Source organism: Hoplias malabaricus, chromosome 14 (genome assembly GCF_029633855.1).
Source record: "Hoplias malabaricus isolate fHopMal1 chromosome 14, fHopMal1.hap1, whole genome shotgun sequence".
NCBI classification, from domain to species: Eukaryota; Metazoa; Chordata; class Actinopteri; order Characiformes; family Erythrinidae; genus Hoplias; species Hoplias malabaricus.
This window is the reverse complement of record NC_089813.1, coordinates 27,236,815-27,254,823: the sequence shown is the minus strand read 5'-3', so window position 1 is coordinate 27,254,823 and position 18,009 is coordinate 27,236,815. Positions and strand designations below refer to the sequence as shown.

Here is an 18,009-nt window from a genome sequence, read left to right as displayed (position 1 = left end):
GAGCTTAAGATTTCCTGAAATTCCCTCAATCTTTTGATGATATTGTGCAATGCAGAGAGTGAAATACCCAAAATGTCTTGCAACCAGTCATTGCACTTAAATTAGTGGATAAATTGCATTTTTTTACAAAGTGGCCAGTAAATGCCTTTCTAATTTTTATAAAAATAATAATTTTTAAATACAGCTGCAAACGTACACATTTCATATTGATTTTCATTGTACGCACCTTTTTGGGAATTTGTCTCATATTTTTCATATTATTTCTGATAATTTTTTTTTCTTGCATGATATTTTCTACAAAAAAATGTAGAGGGTGTGTGTGATCATATGGAGTAGGGAGTGTGTGTAGAATAATCACACATGTTGACATAAGTTGACCTTTGATCTTTGAATACTGTAACTGACTGTTATGGAATGTGTTGAGGGAGCTGTAATAGACTCTCAGTGAAGCAGAAGAGAAACTCAATAGTCTCCCAATATTTGCTTTAGTTCACTGCTCTAAGACTTTGCCCTCAGCTGCAGGGAATTTGGACGCTCATGACTCGACCTTTTGAGACAAATATTAAAGAATGTGTGTATGTGTGTTTGTTAGAGAAAGTTTTCTTTTCCAGTCATCTGCTTGGAGACATCTACACGTAAAAGATTTTTTCCCACATTTTAGAATTAAACTGTAGACATCTAAAATCTGAAATAATAACTTTTCAGGAAAAACATTCTTAACCTAGAATTGAAATTAATGCGAAAAGCTAGTCCTCTCACAAAGCAATATCTGTCATGTCATTCCTTTGACATGGAGGGTATTAATAGGAAGGTTTCTCTTTATCCTCACCCCTTGCTGCAGGAACTGCACTTAATGTACCCTGAAGACGTTACACTAGGTGTTGGACTGTTGGTTTAGATCACAAACACCACTGACCCCAAAGAACATGAATTGAGATATTATCATTCCATAACCAAATGCTGGGAGACATCATACCCTGCAATTCCTAGCTTAGGATTTGTCGTGATGACCTTAGACTCATTTGTACTCGCTATGAAACGTCTCATGGAAGGTTTCAGGATAACAATGGTTTAGACAGGTGATTCTTTTAAATATATAATCAGTCAGGCTTAATATGACCAGAAACATGATTTAACATGTTCAAAACTGTGATTTAAATCTAGAGAAAAACACAGTGAATCCGTTGTTTCCAGACATTTGATACTTGCTGTACATTAAGTGTATTTGAATTAATTAGAAGTCTTATTTTATTAGAGAGATTATGTACTTCAGTCTTTGCCAGTGAAACTGTAATGAGAAATATTATCTCAGGACCTCACTGAAGTTTGCAAAGCCCAAACATCATTTACTGCTAAGAGCTGCCTAAAGAGAGCCATTAGTTTCTGTGATGCACAGTTGTAGCGCTTGACTAGCACAACATAAAAGTGATTAAAGGCTCAGTATTCCCAACAGTAGACAATGAAATAAATGAAAATCATTTTTTTTTCACTGACCCATTTTGGGTGGGTGGGGGTGTGTGTGTTGGGGTTTGGGGTTTGGGGTTTGGGGGGTGGGCTTTATATTACTGGCTGCACAATGGCTCAGTGTTGTGCAGTTGAACTAAAGGCTGTTGGGGAAGAGCGACTAATTTTGCAACTCTCTGTGCACGAGCCAAGAGGAAAACAGGCAGCATTGTGAAGGTCTGTTGGCAGCGATGCTGTGTGAATATGAATGAAGTGGATTAGGTGTGAAGAAAAGAGCTAATATAATCAATTCGCTGTGTAGCCACATTTACTTTGGGCTGATGAATGTAAAGAGTAAAGTCTGTTTTGTGTTACTGACCAGTATGTGTACTATATTACATTGCTGTGGCTCAAAACATGGTGTTTATGTGCCTTGCTACAATTAGAACTGTTTACAAGATTTTATTAAATGTCAGATCATTAGAACGTGGGTCATTGTTTAGTTTATTAATGTGGCTAGAAAGCACAGGTGTTCAGAAACACACACACACACACACACACACATACACACACACACACACATCAGCCATCATTAATGATGTGCAAATGCTTCCTCACATTGCCCAAATGATTTCAAGCTTTGTTTAGCTGAAGACAGGTTTGTAGTGTAGTGATGCCAATTGCTACAATTAGTCTGAAAATATCTTCATTGTGTTGTGTTCATACTTGCATCTGCCAAGATAAAAACACACACAATGGTTTTCTTTGATCCACTTGAATTGTTGTCCATTTCTCAGGGTTTTATACCCCTCTAGCCAGCACTTGAAATTGGGAATGGTGATAATTGCTTCATAGTGACCCATTCAGTTTCATGTCATTAGATCAGGAACAGACAAACTTTGCAGCCAACCATGTTAATGCTGTCAATGTGTAGTTTGTATAAGACAGAACTATTTTGTAACTTTGAGTATTTGCATGAACTTTCAGGATGCAGGCTTTAATAACATGTGTGTTTGTAGACCACATACCAGCATGTGGCAAACCACACCTTTACATTTATTTACTTCCTTGGTATTCACTGACTGTTTACTTTATTAGGTCCATTTTATCATGTTCTACAAATACATACACATGTGCGTTGTAGTGCTCAGAGCATAGGACTGTCACAACTGCAGGTTGTGATGAAAAATATATTTGTAAATTGCATTAGATTTAGCCATGAACTTAAAGGGAAAACACTGTTCTCTCTGGTTTGTTTACATTCAGAAGCTCCACGTTTTTGGAATGGTATGTTTGATGGGAAAAAACAATAGTTGTTTGTAAGTGGCTGAAGATTTTATTCACTGTTTGAATTACTACAGAAACTCATTTGTAACTCGAGGTGTTTAGTTTTGTAGCACTTTCATTAATGCATTTAGCCTTCTCCAGAATCCAATGTCCCTGATGACAGAAAATGAACGAATGAAGTCGGACTCCCATCTTGTTACAAAAGTAAAGTAAGCTTCTTATTCAAATTTTCAAATTCACCTTAAATGATGCAGCAGTAACATGGAGTACTGCAGATATTTTCAGAAGAATTTCTGTACATTTTGAAATAATAAGATTAAAATAATGCTAGAATACACTGACCAAGGCAAACAAGATCAATAATATATTTGTTTGTTCGGCTAGAACTGAACCGTCCAAAATATGCTCACATGCATATTAGGTGTAGCCTGCTCTGAGTTGTCGTCACCCAACAGTTTTTTTTCTCAAGATATAGTTATCATCTCGCCTGTTTAGCTAGGTCTTCCTCATAGCTCCAGAGCAGTAGTGGTTTGTCAGTATCTTAAACACTTTACCAGGGAAAGGAAGCGGACAAAAAACCACACACACACACCCAGAAACACCTGCTATATCTACAGACACTCTCCCTGAAGAACTGAACCTTTTCCATCTCTCTCTCTCTCTCTCTCTCTCTCTCTCTTTCTCTCTCTCTCAGACACTCGTCTGCTGAGATCCGGAGGCACTTCAGTGGTCTCAGTCATGGTCCCCCCAACACCGGCGTTCACCAGCGCCACAGCTCCAACATTTCTGGATCCTTCTGCTTCAGTATAGTGAGTTCATCTTCACCTCTTCTCTTTGCCTCTGAGACACTGTGCTTTTCTTTGTTTTGTTTGCAGTTTTATTTATTTATTTATTGATCTGTCTGTCATACACTGAGCAGTGGAAAACTGAGTGTGTGTATGGTACTGTAATTCTAGAAGTTTAACAGCACGTATTGGAACATTGCTTTAAGGATTTGACGGCTTTCAGTCATTAGTGTGGTCAGACACTGATGTTTAGTGATTAGGTCTGGACGACAAGCGTCATTCCAGCTCATCCCAAATATATTGGATGGTGCTCCATTACTCCAGAGTCTGCAGTTCCATTGCTCCAAAGCCCAATGTTGAGGGAGACCTTATACCCCTCTAGTCAATACATACATTGTGCATTTTGAAGGCTCAGTTGCTACAGTGTGCCCCATTGTATTGGCCATTGCTTTTTGAAGGATTGTACAAGCTGTGTGTTTGCAAATATACATTGATGTCAACTCTCTAAACTTCTCCACAAACTTGTATACCCACCAACTGATGGGCATCACTGGGGATTGAAGTCCCCATCACTGGAAAATAGGACAAAAGCTTTGATAGTTGGACCATAGAGATTTTAAGTGAAATGTTTTAAATATTTATACATTTATAATACTCCCTACATCTTTTCTTGTATTACATAATGTTTTCATAAGTGTTCATACATGTATTAATGTTAATTTAGTAGTGCTTTTGCAACCATACAAGGAGTATTCTGTTATTTCAGATTTTGGATCTAGTCTTTTTTTTTCCTTTAGTATTCAATCCAGCATTATCTGATGATATCAGCAAATAGCAGCATCCACTATCACATCCATGCCATCTCTAGTGTTTACTTATGGGTGCTTGTGTGTATGACAGACACTAGGAAATGTGGGATAGATGCAATGAAAATGTGTGTGTGTGTGTGTGCGTGTGTGTGCGTGCCCGTGTGTGCATCTATCTGTGTATTTGTAAGAGACATAGAACACAGATGTGGAAAGACTGTGTGTGTGTGTGTGTGTGTGTATGAGAGAGAGAGTGTGTGTGGTTAATCTCTAACCTGCTTCTGATCCCCTCTGATGGAAATAGGTCAGAGCACAGCCTACCAGAGCAGTCCAACTGCCAGTTACCTTTAAAACACACACACACATCTTTCATATGGGTGGATTTGGGATGCTGGGCTGCTGGAAGCTTTTGAACAGCATAATCCTCATGTGTAATATTCTGCTACCACACACCAGGCCTCAGTGTATGGTGGAACAAGTGTGTCATAATCATACAATAGTGTTATTATAAATTTAAACACCCCACATTGTACATCTACAGTGATTTGTTTCACATATTACATTATGTTGTTATGTACTGGTTATAATGAGCTTAAATGATTATGGCTGTGTAAAACTGGGAATGGAATAAAGATATGGCCAATATATTGTATTAGTACTGATGCATCATTGCAGAATACAAGACGCATCCCCATATTTCACTTATCTGTCATTTGCAAACTAATTGAATGGGGCCAAATGCTAAATAGTAAATAGTAGTTCAGTAATATAGTTAGCAAGTAAATTAAAAACAAAGCAAAACTGTTACTATAGGAAAGATTTGCAATAGTAATGCAAAATCTGTTATAAGAATCTTATTATCAAATTAAACTACAGTCAGATGGGCTTTAGTTATTGTTTCCTGGAAAAATTATTTCTCGTTTCTTTACATCTGTTTTAGTTTCTAAATCCCACACAAAACTTTACTCACTGGAGAGTAGTTACAAATAGAAATCCTACAGTCATTTCAGTACTTACTTGAAAAGGAACTAGCAACTCACATAATTTACAAGACCTGTCTCTGCCCCTGCCTTTTACACTGAACAAAAACTATCAACTGATATGGTTAAAAACCTTGAAACGAACCAGGAGAATACAGCTGCCTACAATCATGAATACTATAAATAAAAGGCAAAATTAAGATAGTTCTATGTATGAAAGTAAATTCTGTTCTGTTTAGGTGAGGGTCCATCATATTTGTGTGGTTATTTACTTCAGAGTTTATATGTTTATAAAACTTTCCCTCATTTGCACAGTACTATCAAGGCTTTGGGAAAGGTATAAATAAGGACAGGTATGGATTATCTGTATTGCACAAAAGTAAGTTATCTTCTCACAATACATATCAGTAATGCACGTAACATCTTTCTAGTTAAGTCCATAAATTTAATATGTAAGGAATGTAAAGGGTAATACACTGCAAGGTTTTCATTAGAGCAGTGGTTCTCAAACTTTTTAGACCAAGTACCTCCCATTATCAAACCAAAACCTCCAGGTAGCACCTGTGATTTTTAATCACAGAAACATGTGCGCCTCTGGTTCTTCCTCTGTTCCAGGGCCATAAGGGAAAACCTTGCTTGAATTTTTGCATGATTTGTTGATTTTATTTACTTGAAATTTGCATGCTTAACACAAAATAAAATAAATTAATAAACTAACTAAAATAATTACTAAAAATTGTAGAGAGAATACAAATAGCTATAGGCCAAAACTGAATGCTTCAAACATCATACATTCATGAGAACATATAAAATGTATTGGCAATAAGAGTTTTGAAAGAAAAAAAAAAACTAAATGTGAAGAGGTCAATTTAATATCAGTTATGTGCTTTAATATGCTACAGGTGAAAACAGTGCCCCGGGGGCTTGGGGTAGGTGCTCACAGAGACTCTCTGTGCTTATAGCAGGTGAAGAAGGGGTGGCGCTGTATTAAACCTTGTTTTAGGGCTGTAATGATGGCCCTGGGAGCATTTCTCGGGCTTGGTCTCGGCTTGTTTGTCTCGTTTTTGCTTTGCCCTTTTTATAATAAAAACCAAATTGCTCACTTCTGCCTTCTTATTGTCGTACATCCAGTAATGCACCGAAACTGGGCTTTCTTTACACGGATTACTCAAAAAAAAAACAAAAAAAAAACTGGAGGATCGCGTTCCCTCCCTGGAAAAAAAGCTGAGGAACGCTGTCCCCACACGTCGTTCCCTTACAGACGTAATAAACTTTGGTGTATGCGTAGCACGTATTTTTCTACAACACAAATTATGAAAACTGTGAAAAATTACATTATTTACACATACAAACTTTAGATTGTTCAGTTATGAATAAATTCCTTAATTAATTAGTAAAATTTTCAAGGTCATTCGGCATACCACCTCTTGCTGCTTCACGTAGCACTAGTGGTATGAGATCCACAATTTGAGAACCACTGCATTAGAGCAAAAATTAATCAGTGTTGCAGCATTTTGAACTGCCTTACAATAGTGGTTACTGCCACTGATTGTTTTCATTCACATATGTGCGAAAATAAATTACTTAAGGAGAAACAGGACTAAAATCACTTCTCAGACAATTGGTACGAATGAATAGATATAATATAATATAACAAATAAGTAAGTAAATTTTGCTTTTACTTTCACTGATATTATTTAACCGCTCATCATAATGCCCAATGCAGGAAGTTTTGGCCCCTGCAGTCTTGCACCACAGGGCAGTAGGGTTGTAGTTTTCTGCATTGACTAATGGCACTCTGTGGACACTGTCTGCCACCCTCTGGATTAGTTGCCTCTTCATTTTCACTAGATTTTGACAGAGGAAGTGGTGATGGCGTCACATCCCCCTGTCAGAAGTTTAACCACATGCCGTGTCAATTTGCGGCTCAAACTTAAAGGCAGAGTTGTGCAGAAACAAGCAGGCAGACTTTCTGTTTCCGGGCAACGCCATTTTGTCATTTGCCCTTTTACTGGCCGTAAAAATATTGGGTGAGTATATTTGTATATTTGCAGTTTCTATTTGCAGATGCACCTGCTCGATTTAAACTAATATGTTGTTATCTCTTGCTTTAGGTGGGAGCAAAGCTCTTTCTTATCAGTGAAAGGGAGAAATACAGGGCCATCATGGTAGCTGTTCTAGAGAACCGGAAACTGGGTTGTTGCGAGACATTTATGCCGGGTGGGGGGGTTTCAGTAGGTTGAATGAGGTGGGCTATATCACAGTATGTTGATGCTAGGCTTGGTGAGATTGCATTTTCTGTGTTAAGGAATGTTGTAAGGATTAGTTTCCTTTGAGAATGGCATGGAGTCTCTGGGTGCTGTGTTCATCACTCGCTTTGAGAGTGTTCTCATCCAGGCTTATGTATTTTAGACTGAGGCTGTTGCATGCTGTTCTCAGCTCACATGATGCTTAAAGACTGTTACTGTACCGTGACCAACTCTAGAGCAGTAATACTGTGGTGATTGCGCACCAGATAGATTGCCAAATACAGACTTCTTATTTTCAATATGGTTGTGCTTTGGAATTTATAACTTTCTGTCCCAACAGACAGAATCTAGAATCATGGTCTCAGAGTGTACTGTGTGTCCTGCTATTTCTAAGTTTTCAAGTTGAATAAAGAAAACACTCTGGGGCACATGAGACTTGTGGAATCTCCCAGGTTGAAGGATTATTTGTTGATGCCGTTTTAGATCTGTACCATATTTTTCGAGGTTTGCAGATGTGCAGATAGTGTTGTCATACCTTCAACATTGGTGTAATCTTGCCTGCAGGCAAAATTTTGCTGCCTAAGTTTTGAGAAACTGTTGAAGCGGAACATTGTGCAATAGATAGGGCCTACACAGACCTCGAGCATGAACAGCATTATACAACTTACCAGTTTAATCTTTGACATTCACATCATATCTTTCAAGATCATACTCAAGGCAATAGTTCATCCAAAGAGTCTAATTTATACATATTTCCAGACTATTTTCCTTTAGCCCTGTGTAGTTAATCAGCAAGTACATGCTTTGTGTCTGAAGTTAGCCTTATGTTTGGCACTGAGCTTGGTAATGTGGTGCCTGACCCCGTGTAACATATTGTTATCTATAAAAATGTAACTACAGACTAAACATAAAACATTAAAGTGTTATGTTCCGGAGCAGATGCACACAAGGTCAACAATATCAATGCCAAGTGTGGGCATGAGAGGTATACAAGGCCCCAGAAGTGAGTGCTGGAACAGTGGAACTTCATTCTTTGGAGCGATTGTCCCCTGGTATTTTTGTGATGAGGTGGTGTGGCATTTGTGGTGGTGTGGCCAAAACTATTAATCAAACATCAATATCTTACCTCAAAATATGTTGGATCATGTCAGAGCAGGTTTCTACAAAACATTTGCCATATTGTTCAGGACTGTCCTGTTAGGGGTCAGGACTCTTATTCCCTTAGCATGGTGTCCTGCCCTTGCAGTGAATTGAAACCCAGCCAGCTATGTGTAGGTCAGCAGTGTTACTCACTACAATATTATTCTCATCAAAGAAAGTTCTGTATAATCTCAAACTTCATTCATTCATTCATTATCTGTAAGCGCTTATCCAGTTCAGGGTTGTGGTGGGTCCAGAGCCTACCTGGAATCATTGGGCGCAAGGCGGGAATACACCCTGGAGGGGCCGCCAGTCCTTCACAGGGCATAATCTCAAACTTGTTTCAGGAAAACATTTTTTAAAAATGTATTAAGAAACCATATAAAATGAGATTTCTGAAGAGAGATGAACAATTTAACTAAAGTGGTATAACATTTTTTTTAACTGTTTACTGGTATATTTTTGGGGCGTTCCTATTCACCTGACATGCTTAGCATTTTTACCCGCTACATCATGCCAAACAACCATCCACAAAAAAATAAATGCCAGACAGAATCATAAAATTAAGGCAGCGTAGCAGTTAAACAAATTAAAATACCACTTAATTTAATAATGTAGCCCTACCCTTTTTCATAATAATTGTAAATATATTGTAAATATAACACATCAATAACCAATGAACAACTGATATTTTTACCAGGTATAAAGGGGATAGTGTCTCATGCAACATAAAGTCTATTGAGATTACTAAGCAGCTCAACACATTTTGAGACAAGTGTGTGGTGATTCAGAAATGCATTTTACACTGTGGTAATTGGTGAAAAATAAGCTTCCATTACTTCTCAGCAATGTTCAGTATTGGGAGCTCCAGCGCCAAACTACAGAATCCAACTTGAGACATCAAACATGTCACGGCAAGTTCAATTGCTCATGGAAAACTGAATGAAATGTTTTTTTCATTTCAGCTGTTGTATTTTGGCAGTAAGTCAAGTTATGCTTTCAAAGTGAAACATTATATGTTCAAAATAAATTCCAGTTGAATTCAGCTACTTTAAGGTGCACATACTATGGGCAGAGGTTCAGTGGTGTGCACACACCACTTGTTTGATCTCTCTAGATAAGCATGGCTTTAAATGGGATGCTTTGGAGCAGCTGTACGTGAATGTAGTGACCATGCTCGGTGCTGAGTAACTGCTTGAAAAATGTAAAGCCTTCCTACATAGGGCTGTGGAGGAGTTCACAAAAGTATGTGTTTCCCCAAAAAAAATTTTCTGTTTTGTAAGACCCTTAAGGGTCCCAGTAAGCTTGGGGCTTGTTTTTGTACATGTGTATGCATGAATTAGAGCTGCAGACATTGATTCAAAGGCACTCATCAACACGTCTGGAGCTGTTTTTGCACAGTCATGACTCAACATGTCCACCCATTGTTGACCTGAGTTAATAGCTGGATATTACTGAAGGCAGTGCATACTTTCATCTGTGCTGTTTAAGTAGTTGCTGTCAGAAACAAAAAAATCATGCACTGTGCCTCATCCCTCCCAGTCTTTTTCCAGAAGTCATTTCATTTTCTTGTCTTTTTTTATGTGTGCTTATAAGGCATATCCTTAATGATTACAGAATGAAATTAGAGACATTTCCGAACAAATGCAAAACAAATATTTGAGTATTATGTTTATTGAAGTGTGGGGAGTTCACAGACTAGTCTCCTTCCCCAGTGTCTAGGCTTTTGGGCTCAGTCTGTAACTGTTACACTATGATGAATCTGTGCTTTGATTCTTTCAAGATTTTAACCAGCTTGGTCTGTTTGTTGACTTTTATGGTTTATATTGTATCCAGAGGTGGCACGTTCAGGTCCAGAAATAAAATACTGTAGGAATGAGCTGCCCTGACACATCTGAGGCAGATTTAAGATGAGGATTTTTACCTTTACTTTTTGCCTTTTTAACTTTACTTTTTGCCTTTTTACCTATGAGAGGATTTTTACCTTTACTTTTTGCTTTGGCCCTCTCTGATTGCATCGCTATGAATACTGAGCATGAATATGTTGAATTAGTGCTATATCTAGCTTAATGTAAACCATGCGCATAGGCTATTGGGCCTAATTCATGAAACTTTCATGAAAATATGAGAAACTTTGAATCATTTATGAGTAAGCTGGTCCTTCCAGAAAACTTTTAGATCAGATTCACAAGTGCTACATTACCCTGGATTTATTAGTACAACAATTGTATAACCACTTTCACATATGAACTCTGGAGAAAGTCGAGAGAAACTCCAGAGTAACGAGTAGTAAAAGAATGTATTGAATTTCTGAGTGAATTTTCATTTTATTATACATTTTATTATTTGGTTAATTATTATTTATAGTATTATAGTATTATGAAATAATACTTTCATTGTCTTTCAAATGTTACGCACATTTTATGCGTTTTCAAGAGAAGGGGAAATTTTTGTTTATTATGAACATTTTAATGAATCTAGATATTTACTAAAAAGTGTTTTATGAACAGTTGATGTGCAACTTTGTTGTGCAGACAATGAAGGAGGCCCATTGTCTTGTTGATTGACCAGCAGTTTATTTTTATATTGAAATATGTGTGATAATAGAAAGAAGAAAATAGAAATGGTAATAGGAACAATAGGTGTGTGTGTGTGTGTGTGTTTTAATTCGCTTAATTCACTTGGCTAACCAGCTTCTGAATATGATGCCTGAAGCACATTCAAAACAAGTTGGAACAGGGGTAAAATATGAGCAAAAGTTACAGAAAATGCACCATTCTGTAACATTCCACAATAAACAAATAAATTGTTGACATGTGAGAGCATTGTGTTTGAAATGGAGTGCAAAGCCAGAAATTGTCATTGAACCTGCATGCCCTGAGATGTCAGAGGTCATTGCATAGGAAACCATTATGCTACAGTGTATAATGTAGCCACATGGGCTGGGGAGTACTATGGAAAACCGTTGTCATTTAACGTGTTCCGCCGCTGCATCAAGAAATGCAAACTGAAACTCTGTTACAAAAGTAGCAAGCTGTATATGAATTCTATGAAGAAATGCTGCCAAGTTCCCTGGGCCTGAGCTAAGCTCAGATGGTCTGAAAGACAGTGGAAACATGTGCTGTGGTCAGATGAGTCCACGTTTCAGTTTGTTTTCTGGAAAACTGATGTTAAGATCTGTGTGGCAAACGGCGGGGCCATCCAGAGTGTTATTGGTGAAAGACGTAAAAGCCAACATTTTTCATGGAATGGGGGTGCATCAGTGACCACAACATTATGGATGGTTGGGGACTCTTATTTAGTAATGTATGCATAAAATTGGTCAAACTGTACTCGTGATATGCTAAATCAGTAAATGAGCATTAACATGTATATATACAACAGACTTGTTGGAGAAATGGCTTGGGGAAGAAGCCAAAGGCAAATAGTGATTAGTGCTTGTCATTAGGGCTTGAAGAGTTGATCTCCACTGAGACAGAAACAGTGGAAAACAGAGAGAAACACAGTGACCTTGGCCTTTGTCCATTCTAAATGTATTGACTAGTGCAAATAGACTGATATTGTATATAACAGTAAAGTATGGTAATTATCAAAATAAATTTTAAATAAATAAATTTTTCTTTGTTTTAGCCTCAGACATATGACGCAGTGGAGCCAGTGGATGTGGAGGAGTTTCTGATGACGCAGCTGCGCAGTGGAGATGCTGAGCTCATGCAGGAGCTGGGAGAGTTCCCGGACGATGACCTGGATGTGGACCTGTTGGACAGGGAGTGTCGGACCATCCGCCACTCCATCCCTGAGGAGGGGTGTGTTCGCATTTTTACCTTCTGCACTGGGTTTTATGTTCCCCGTTCAGGGTGTATTCCTGCCTTGTGCCCAATGACTTCAGATAAAATTTGGACTCACTGCATCCCTGATCTGGTGCTTTTTGTGTGTTAGTGTGGTACATCAGAACATGCGTGAATCCTGATGCACATCACATAAAACCCCTTAAGACCCCCTAAAAATGCAAACAGACTTTCTGTCCAAATATATGCGTTTATGTTATGAAACAGCCATTATGCTGAAAACAAGTGTCCTTGATGCCTCAAATTTTATGACTATGTTATGACACTCTATGTAGCGTAAATGGAGAGGATCTTGATCATTTGCCTCATGGGAATTTCACTCTATAGACTAAAATAGTAATTAAATAATTACTCTCATAAAAGTGGTTGCTTTTGAATGGTTTGTGTGGTCCACTTCAGAAAGACCTCTGGACAAGACAAAGTAATCTATCAAATATACGTCAGTCAGTAGGGACATTTTCGCTGTGTAATTCATTTATATTGTTGGTTTGTATTCAAATGATAGTTTGAACCCTCAGCAAAGTTTTAATTAAAATGAAAAATATATTATTTTCTACTTTGCTCTGGACTAAGATAGACTCCATAAGTGGCTCCAGGGTTGTTGTCAATATAGTAATAACCAGTATACAGCCCACATGCAACTAAATCTGTAAAAATGTCTGCTGTTCATCCCTTCTAAGACAATGTCCGTTTACTGTCATAGTAGCATCTGACTTCCATTCCAATTCAACACTAATAAATTATATTGTATGAACAAAGAGTTTATATAATCTGTAGCCACTTTATTTTGTTTTAGAGAATATTAAGCATACACCAACTTTCAGACAAGCACATTCCTGTAAATGTATGTGTTCAGAATGTAACAATAATCTGGTCTGTGTTTACGATTGAATTATCCAAATGTACTTGCTGTGTAAGGCAGTATTATCTTATTTGTCAATTTAGAGTTTAAAAAATTTTTTAAGCACATAAATGGGTGTATGATTGAGTAATACATTCAAGACAATGTAAACTCATTTATAGAATTTTTCTTAAGCTATAATAACATGACTGGAATTCTGGGCCAGTATAAAATGTTAATAATATAAAAAATGTATATAAAAGCAAGTGTATAAAGCATAAAATAAGTGTGTGTGTGTGCGTGTGTGCGTGTGCATACATATTTGTTTTCAGGGTGGACCTGGATCCCCATGTTAGAGATTGTGTCCGATGTTACACCCAGCCTTGGCTGGTGGTCAGCAGAAGGTAAGCACAGACTTCAGAATTATGTCAGAAGTTCTTCTGAAATCATGGCTTACCATTGAAACTGTTGTGTTTGACTCTTGTTCAGATGCCAAGGGGACGGCTGGAGTGCGTACGCAGAGAGGTCAGGTTTTCACAAGCAGCTACAGAGACAGGTGTTTGAATCAGACATCCAGCCTGAGAATCAGGAGGAACTGGTAAATACAGCCATGTCTGCTGTTGCATCAGCACTCAACAAATACTCATTAACAAATGCCACAATGTCTGGTCCAAACAATATTAAATAGGGAGACATGTGAAAACCTAAGACTTTACAAAACAGTTTAAGCATTATAAATATGAGAAATAGCGACAAACATTAAGTATTTCATTTGCTGGTTAGCATATTGTTTAAAAAAGAATTGTCTGCATTGTTCTCAGTTTTTATGTATGTTGCATACAGTAGACTTCATGCTTTAATAATGCATTTTTATGTACATATTTTAAGTATGTTTATCTGTAGAGGAGAATATCTCGCAAGTGAATAACCTATCGTCACTCTCCAATCAAAAATGTGCATCTTTAAAAATAGTTACTTTACAGGAGAAGGAAAACATTAATTTTGGAGCAGTTCTTTTGGTTTATTCATTATGAAACCTTTACACAATGTGAAGGACAGCTGTGTTCAAATGATGTTGTAAACTAAAGATCAACAAAAATGGAGATACAGGTTTTCTTTGGATAGTGACGGAATATTGCTTGTAACAAATTACAAAAAAAACTGAGTAAAGAAAAATCATGCATCTCTTCGCATATATAAAGTTTTTACAATTTTGTGTGATTGAGAACTGAACTAAAAAGAGAGAGAATCTTTGATTAATCTTTGAACATATACCATTACAGCAGTATATATTATCAATTATTGGAATGCGAAACTCCGTCCTATCTGTGAGGCCTGACTGTGTTACAAGGCCAGGTATAACCAGACATGTACACTTAGAGCTGGACAATAATTCATTATCAGTATATATTGTAATGTAAAATATTTCAATAACAATGATTCTTAAACACATTTTCAATATTCCAATATGCATTATTTGCAGCTTCTGTCACTGACTGATGGTCATTACTGTGTGCTGCCCTGTTCACTGCCCTCGTTTTTAAAGTTAGTTTAAAAATATGAATATTGACAAAGCTGAGAGGTTTATGTTGATGTTGATGTCATGTTTCTTGTTTGTTCTGGGCAGTTTTTCTGTGGCTTTTGTGTTGTTCATATCAATATCAGAATTATATCATATTGACTGAAATTTAATAATTAATATTGCAATATTCTGACCGTATCGCCCAGCTCTATTTACACTTACTGATATTTAATTTTATTCAAACTAAATATAGAAGAGACCATTATAACTTTAGTTCAGGCAAGAAAAGTAGAAATAGTGAACCAAGGAAGAGACTGGAAGAAGATTGGAAGAAGAAGAGGAAAAATTTCCCCCCAAAAGCCTGGCTCTGTCCCACCTGTCTCACTAGCCAAGGGCCAGCACAATGAAGCATGAATATTCATTCAGTCTCCCAGTCCTCCTGCTCCCATCTCAGCCTGCCAAGTCTTAATTACCCAAACCAAAGACGCTTGTTTCAAAGCATGTATTTTTCATGAACTTGGAGTCAGAGTCCACAGGAAAATCAGGCCCACTCATTGCCTTAAAAGACCTTGAGGAACCCCACATTCATTCTGGGGTTAATTAGCAATCCAGTGGGATAGCAGAAGACCCCATAGCTGGCTCAGGTCTAGGATCTTTTAACCAAGATTTGGAGGATTGGGTTAGTTTGTCCTAAACTAGACGTCCTACAGCTTATGAACCTTCATGCTATTCAATACGCAGGCCTCCGTCTCCATATGGTTCTCATGATCAGAGATTAACAGAAATCTCCCGTAATGTTTTAAAAATGCATCACCAGAAATTCTTATGGGCTTTTCCTGGAAGGAGGCATTTGTTGGACCCACTAGCGTAGCCATTCTTGATCACAGTGTAACTGAAAACCTGCCTTAAAAGTTCCTGAACCCTAAAGAAATTCATGCATTTGCCAATGCCATAATATGAATGACTAAGCATCATCATTGTTGTGGCTCCTTAGGTAAAATCTCCATCTCTGGCAGTTTTATGTGATGATGACAGCACACAGAGCACCATCACTGCCTCAGACTTTGACCTGCGGGGGCTGCAACCAGACCCTCGGCTGGACAGCTTCCTTCGCTTCAGCAACCCTGAGGACTTTGACCGCTTCAATCTGAATGCTAGACAAGGCAACCGCCAATCTGAACTCTTTGCTCTTTACCCACCTCCTGATGAAGTGAGTTCTGTCCCAGTACTCTCTATATCACCATAAGCCCTTTTAAAGGCTTCACAGTCTTTTAAACAGCACAGGCTTGTTTTTGTTTGTAATGGTACAATTAGTGTAAATTAACCTCAATGCAACTTAAAATATATATTTTCGATATAGTGTCGTTTCTAATTTTTTGTTTTTTAATTTTACATCTCAGTTGTATAATTGAGTGTTCATAGACAGGATGTTGACATTTAAAGACATTTATAGAGCAAGATTGCCCAGTTTCACATAAAAACTGTTCTTAATCTCTGTATGATTCTTGAATTGTTTTGCTATATGTCCATGCAGTCTTTCATAAAATGATGAAACCCCTCCCCATCTTTACTTTGAAAGACTCAGCCTGTCTGAGATGCTCTTTTTGAACACAATACTGACACTGAACTGTTGCCAATTAACCATTTGAAATGTTTTCTTTGCACTATTTTCAATTAAGTATAGAGTTTAAATGATCTGGACCATTATTGCATTGTTTTTATGTGCATTTTACACAGGGTCCCAACTTTTTGGAAATGGGATTTGTATAAGAAAGAGTTCATTTCTTTTACCAGAATTATTTAGTTGTTAATATATATTATTTCATTCACTGTGAAAAGATGTAAACACTTTTAATGCATTACTTTTTTCTGTGCTTTTTTAGTGTAGAATGACAGTTTATTTTTCTTTCAATCGGCAGGAGGACATAGTGGAAATCCGTCCCATTCCCGAAAGTCCTAAGGAGCACATGGGCCACAGGATACTAGTGCGATGCCAAAGCTTCAAGTAATCCCCTTCTTCTCCATAATTTGAGTTTCAGATTCCAAGCATTTAAACTGGGCTGAGGTACTGGGCCAGTAAACTTCAAATCATGGCCTTTTTTTTTTTTTTTTACCTCAAGTAAAGGACACAAACATTACTTACTTCATGGATCTCTCATCTGCCACATCCATTGCTTAAATTTAACCTTTTATTTAAATCTTATAATACATCAGAGATATTTTTATTCTGATTTTAGTATTGCAGTTTCTAACTCTGCAGAAATTTAGGAAACAACATATTTGTAGAATTTGGAATATTATGCATGCATTCTGTTTTTTTACTTCTATGTTCCATCTGTCTCTCTGTCATGCATACCAAAAAACTCTAAATCTTTTGCAAAAGTTAATGTTCACAATGTTCCTACAGTGGTGATGGATTACTAAGATTAATTTTAATATAAGACTGTGCTTTTATCCTATGCAGGTTTGAGATTGAAATTGAGCCCATGTTTCTCTCCATGGCTTTGTATGACCTGAAGGAAAAGAAGAAGGTCAGTACCCATTATGTGCCAGAGGGACAAAAAGCTTTCTGTTTGTAAAGCCTCATAAAAAAAAAACTATTGATCCGTAGCACTATCAGAAGATCACTGGCTTTTGTGGAATAGTAGATGTGTTGCTCTCTGTGTGAGTTCTTTAGCTGTGATTAGGACATCGTGACCTCAGCATTTTCTGCAAATCAGTGACCTTCTTCTGACACATCTGTATTAAAGTGTAGGGGGAAGGGGACATAAACTGATTTTGGTTTGCGCGGCCATGCTGCTTATTAAGAGTAAAAATTGTTTTACAAATCTACTCTTTGTGAATGTGAAACTTCAAAAAATCTCAAATTACTACATTTTTGGTATTGCCAGCAATAATTATGACATTATTCTTGGTCTGTACACAAGCATCACAGCTTGATATTGTTTTCAGGGAGCCCTACTTTCTCTCCCCGACATGTGCATCATTGGCAAGATATTGAATTTATAAGTTGCAAAACTCCAGTTGTCTTTCTTCAGATTTATTGTGATCAGTCAGATTTAGCCTTTGGAAATGTCTTTGGGGAGGCACAACAGTGCAATCTCAGGC

General features: G+C 37.4%; 1 protein-coding gene across 2 annotated transcripts in view; it reads left to right on the top strand.

Moving 5' to 3' along the window:
• Nucleotides 1-18,009, top strand: part of dock8 (dedicator of cytokinesis 8) — a 66,648-nt gene that overhangs the window by 11,091 nt on the left and 37,548 nt on the right. Inside the window, exons 1-8 of one of the 2 annotated variants that reach the window (XM_066643355.1) lie at nt 2,882-2,934; nt 3,425-3,539; nt 12,321-12,496; nt 13,712-13,783; nt 13,869-13,977; nt 15,896-16,111; nt 16,821-16,906; nt 17,366-17,432. In XM_066643355.1, coding sequence (XP_066499452.1) covers nt 12,369-12,496; nt 13,712-13,783; nt 13,869-13,977; nt 15,896-16,111; nt 16,821-16,906; nt 17,366-17,432 — 678 coding nt within the window. In that variant the 5' untranslated portion in view covers nt 2,882-2,934; nt 3,425-3,539; nt 12,321-12,368. Of the gene's footprint in view, nt 1-2,881; nt 2,935-3,424; nt 3,540-12,320; nt 12,497-13,711; nt 13,784-13,868; nt 13,978-15,895; nt 16,112-16,820; nt 16,907-17,365; nt 17,433-18,009 lie in introns of those variants that run through there. The other variant, XM_066643354.1, reaches the window with a different exon arrangement.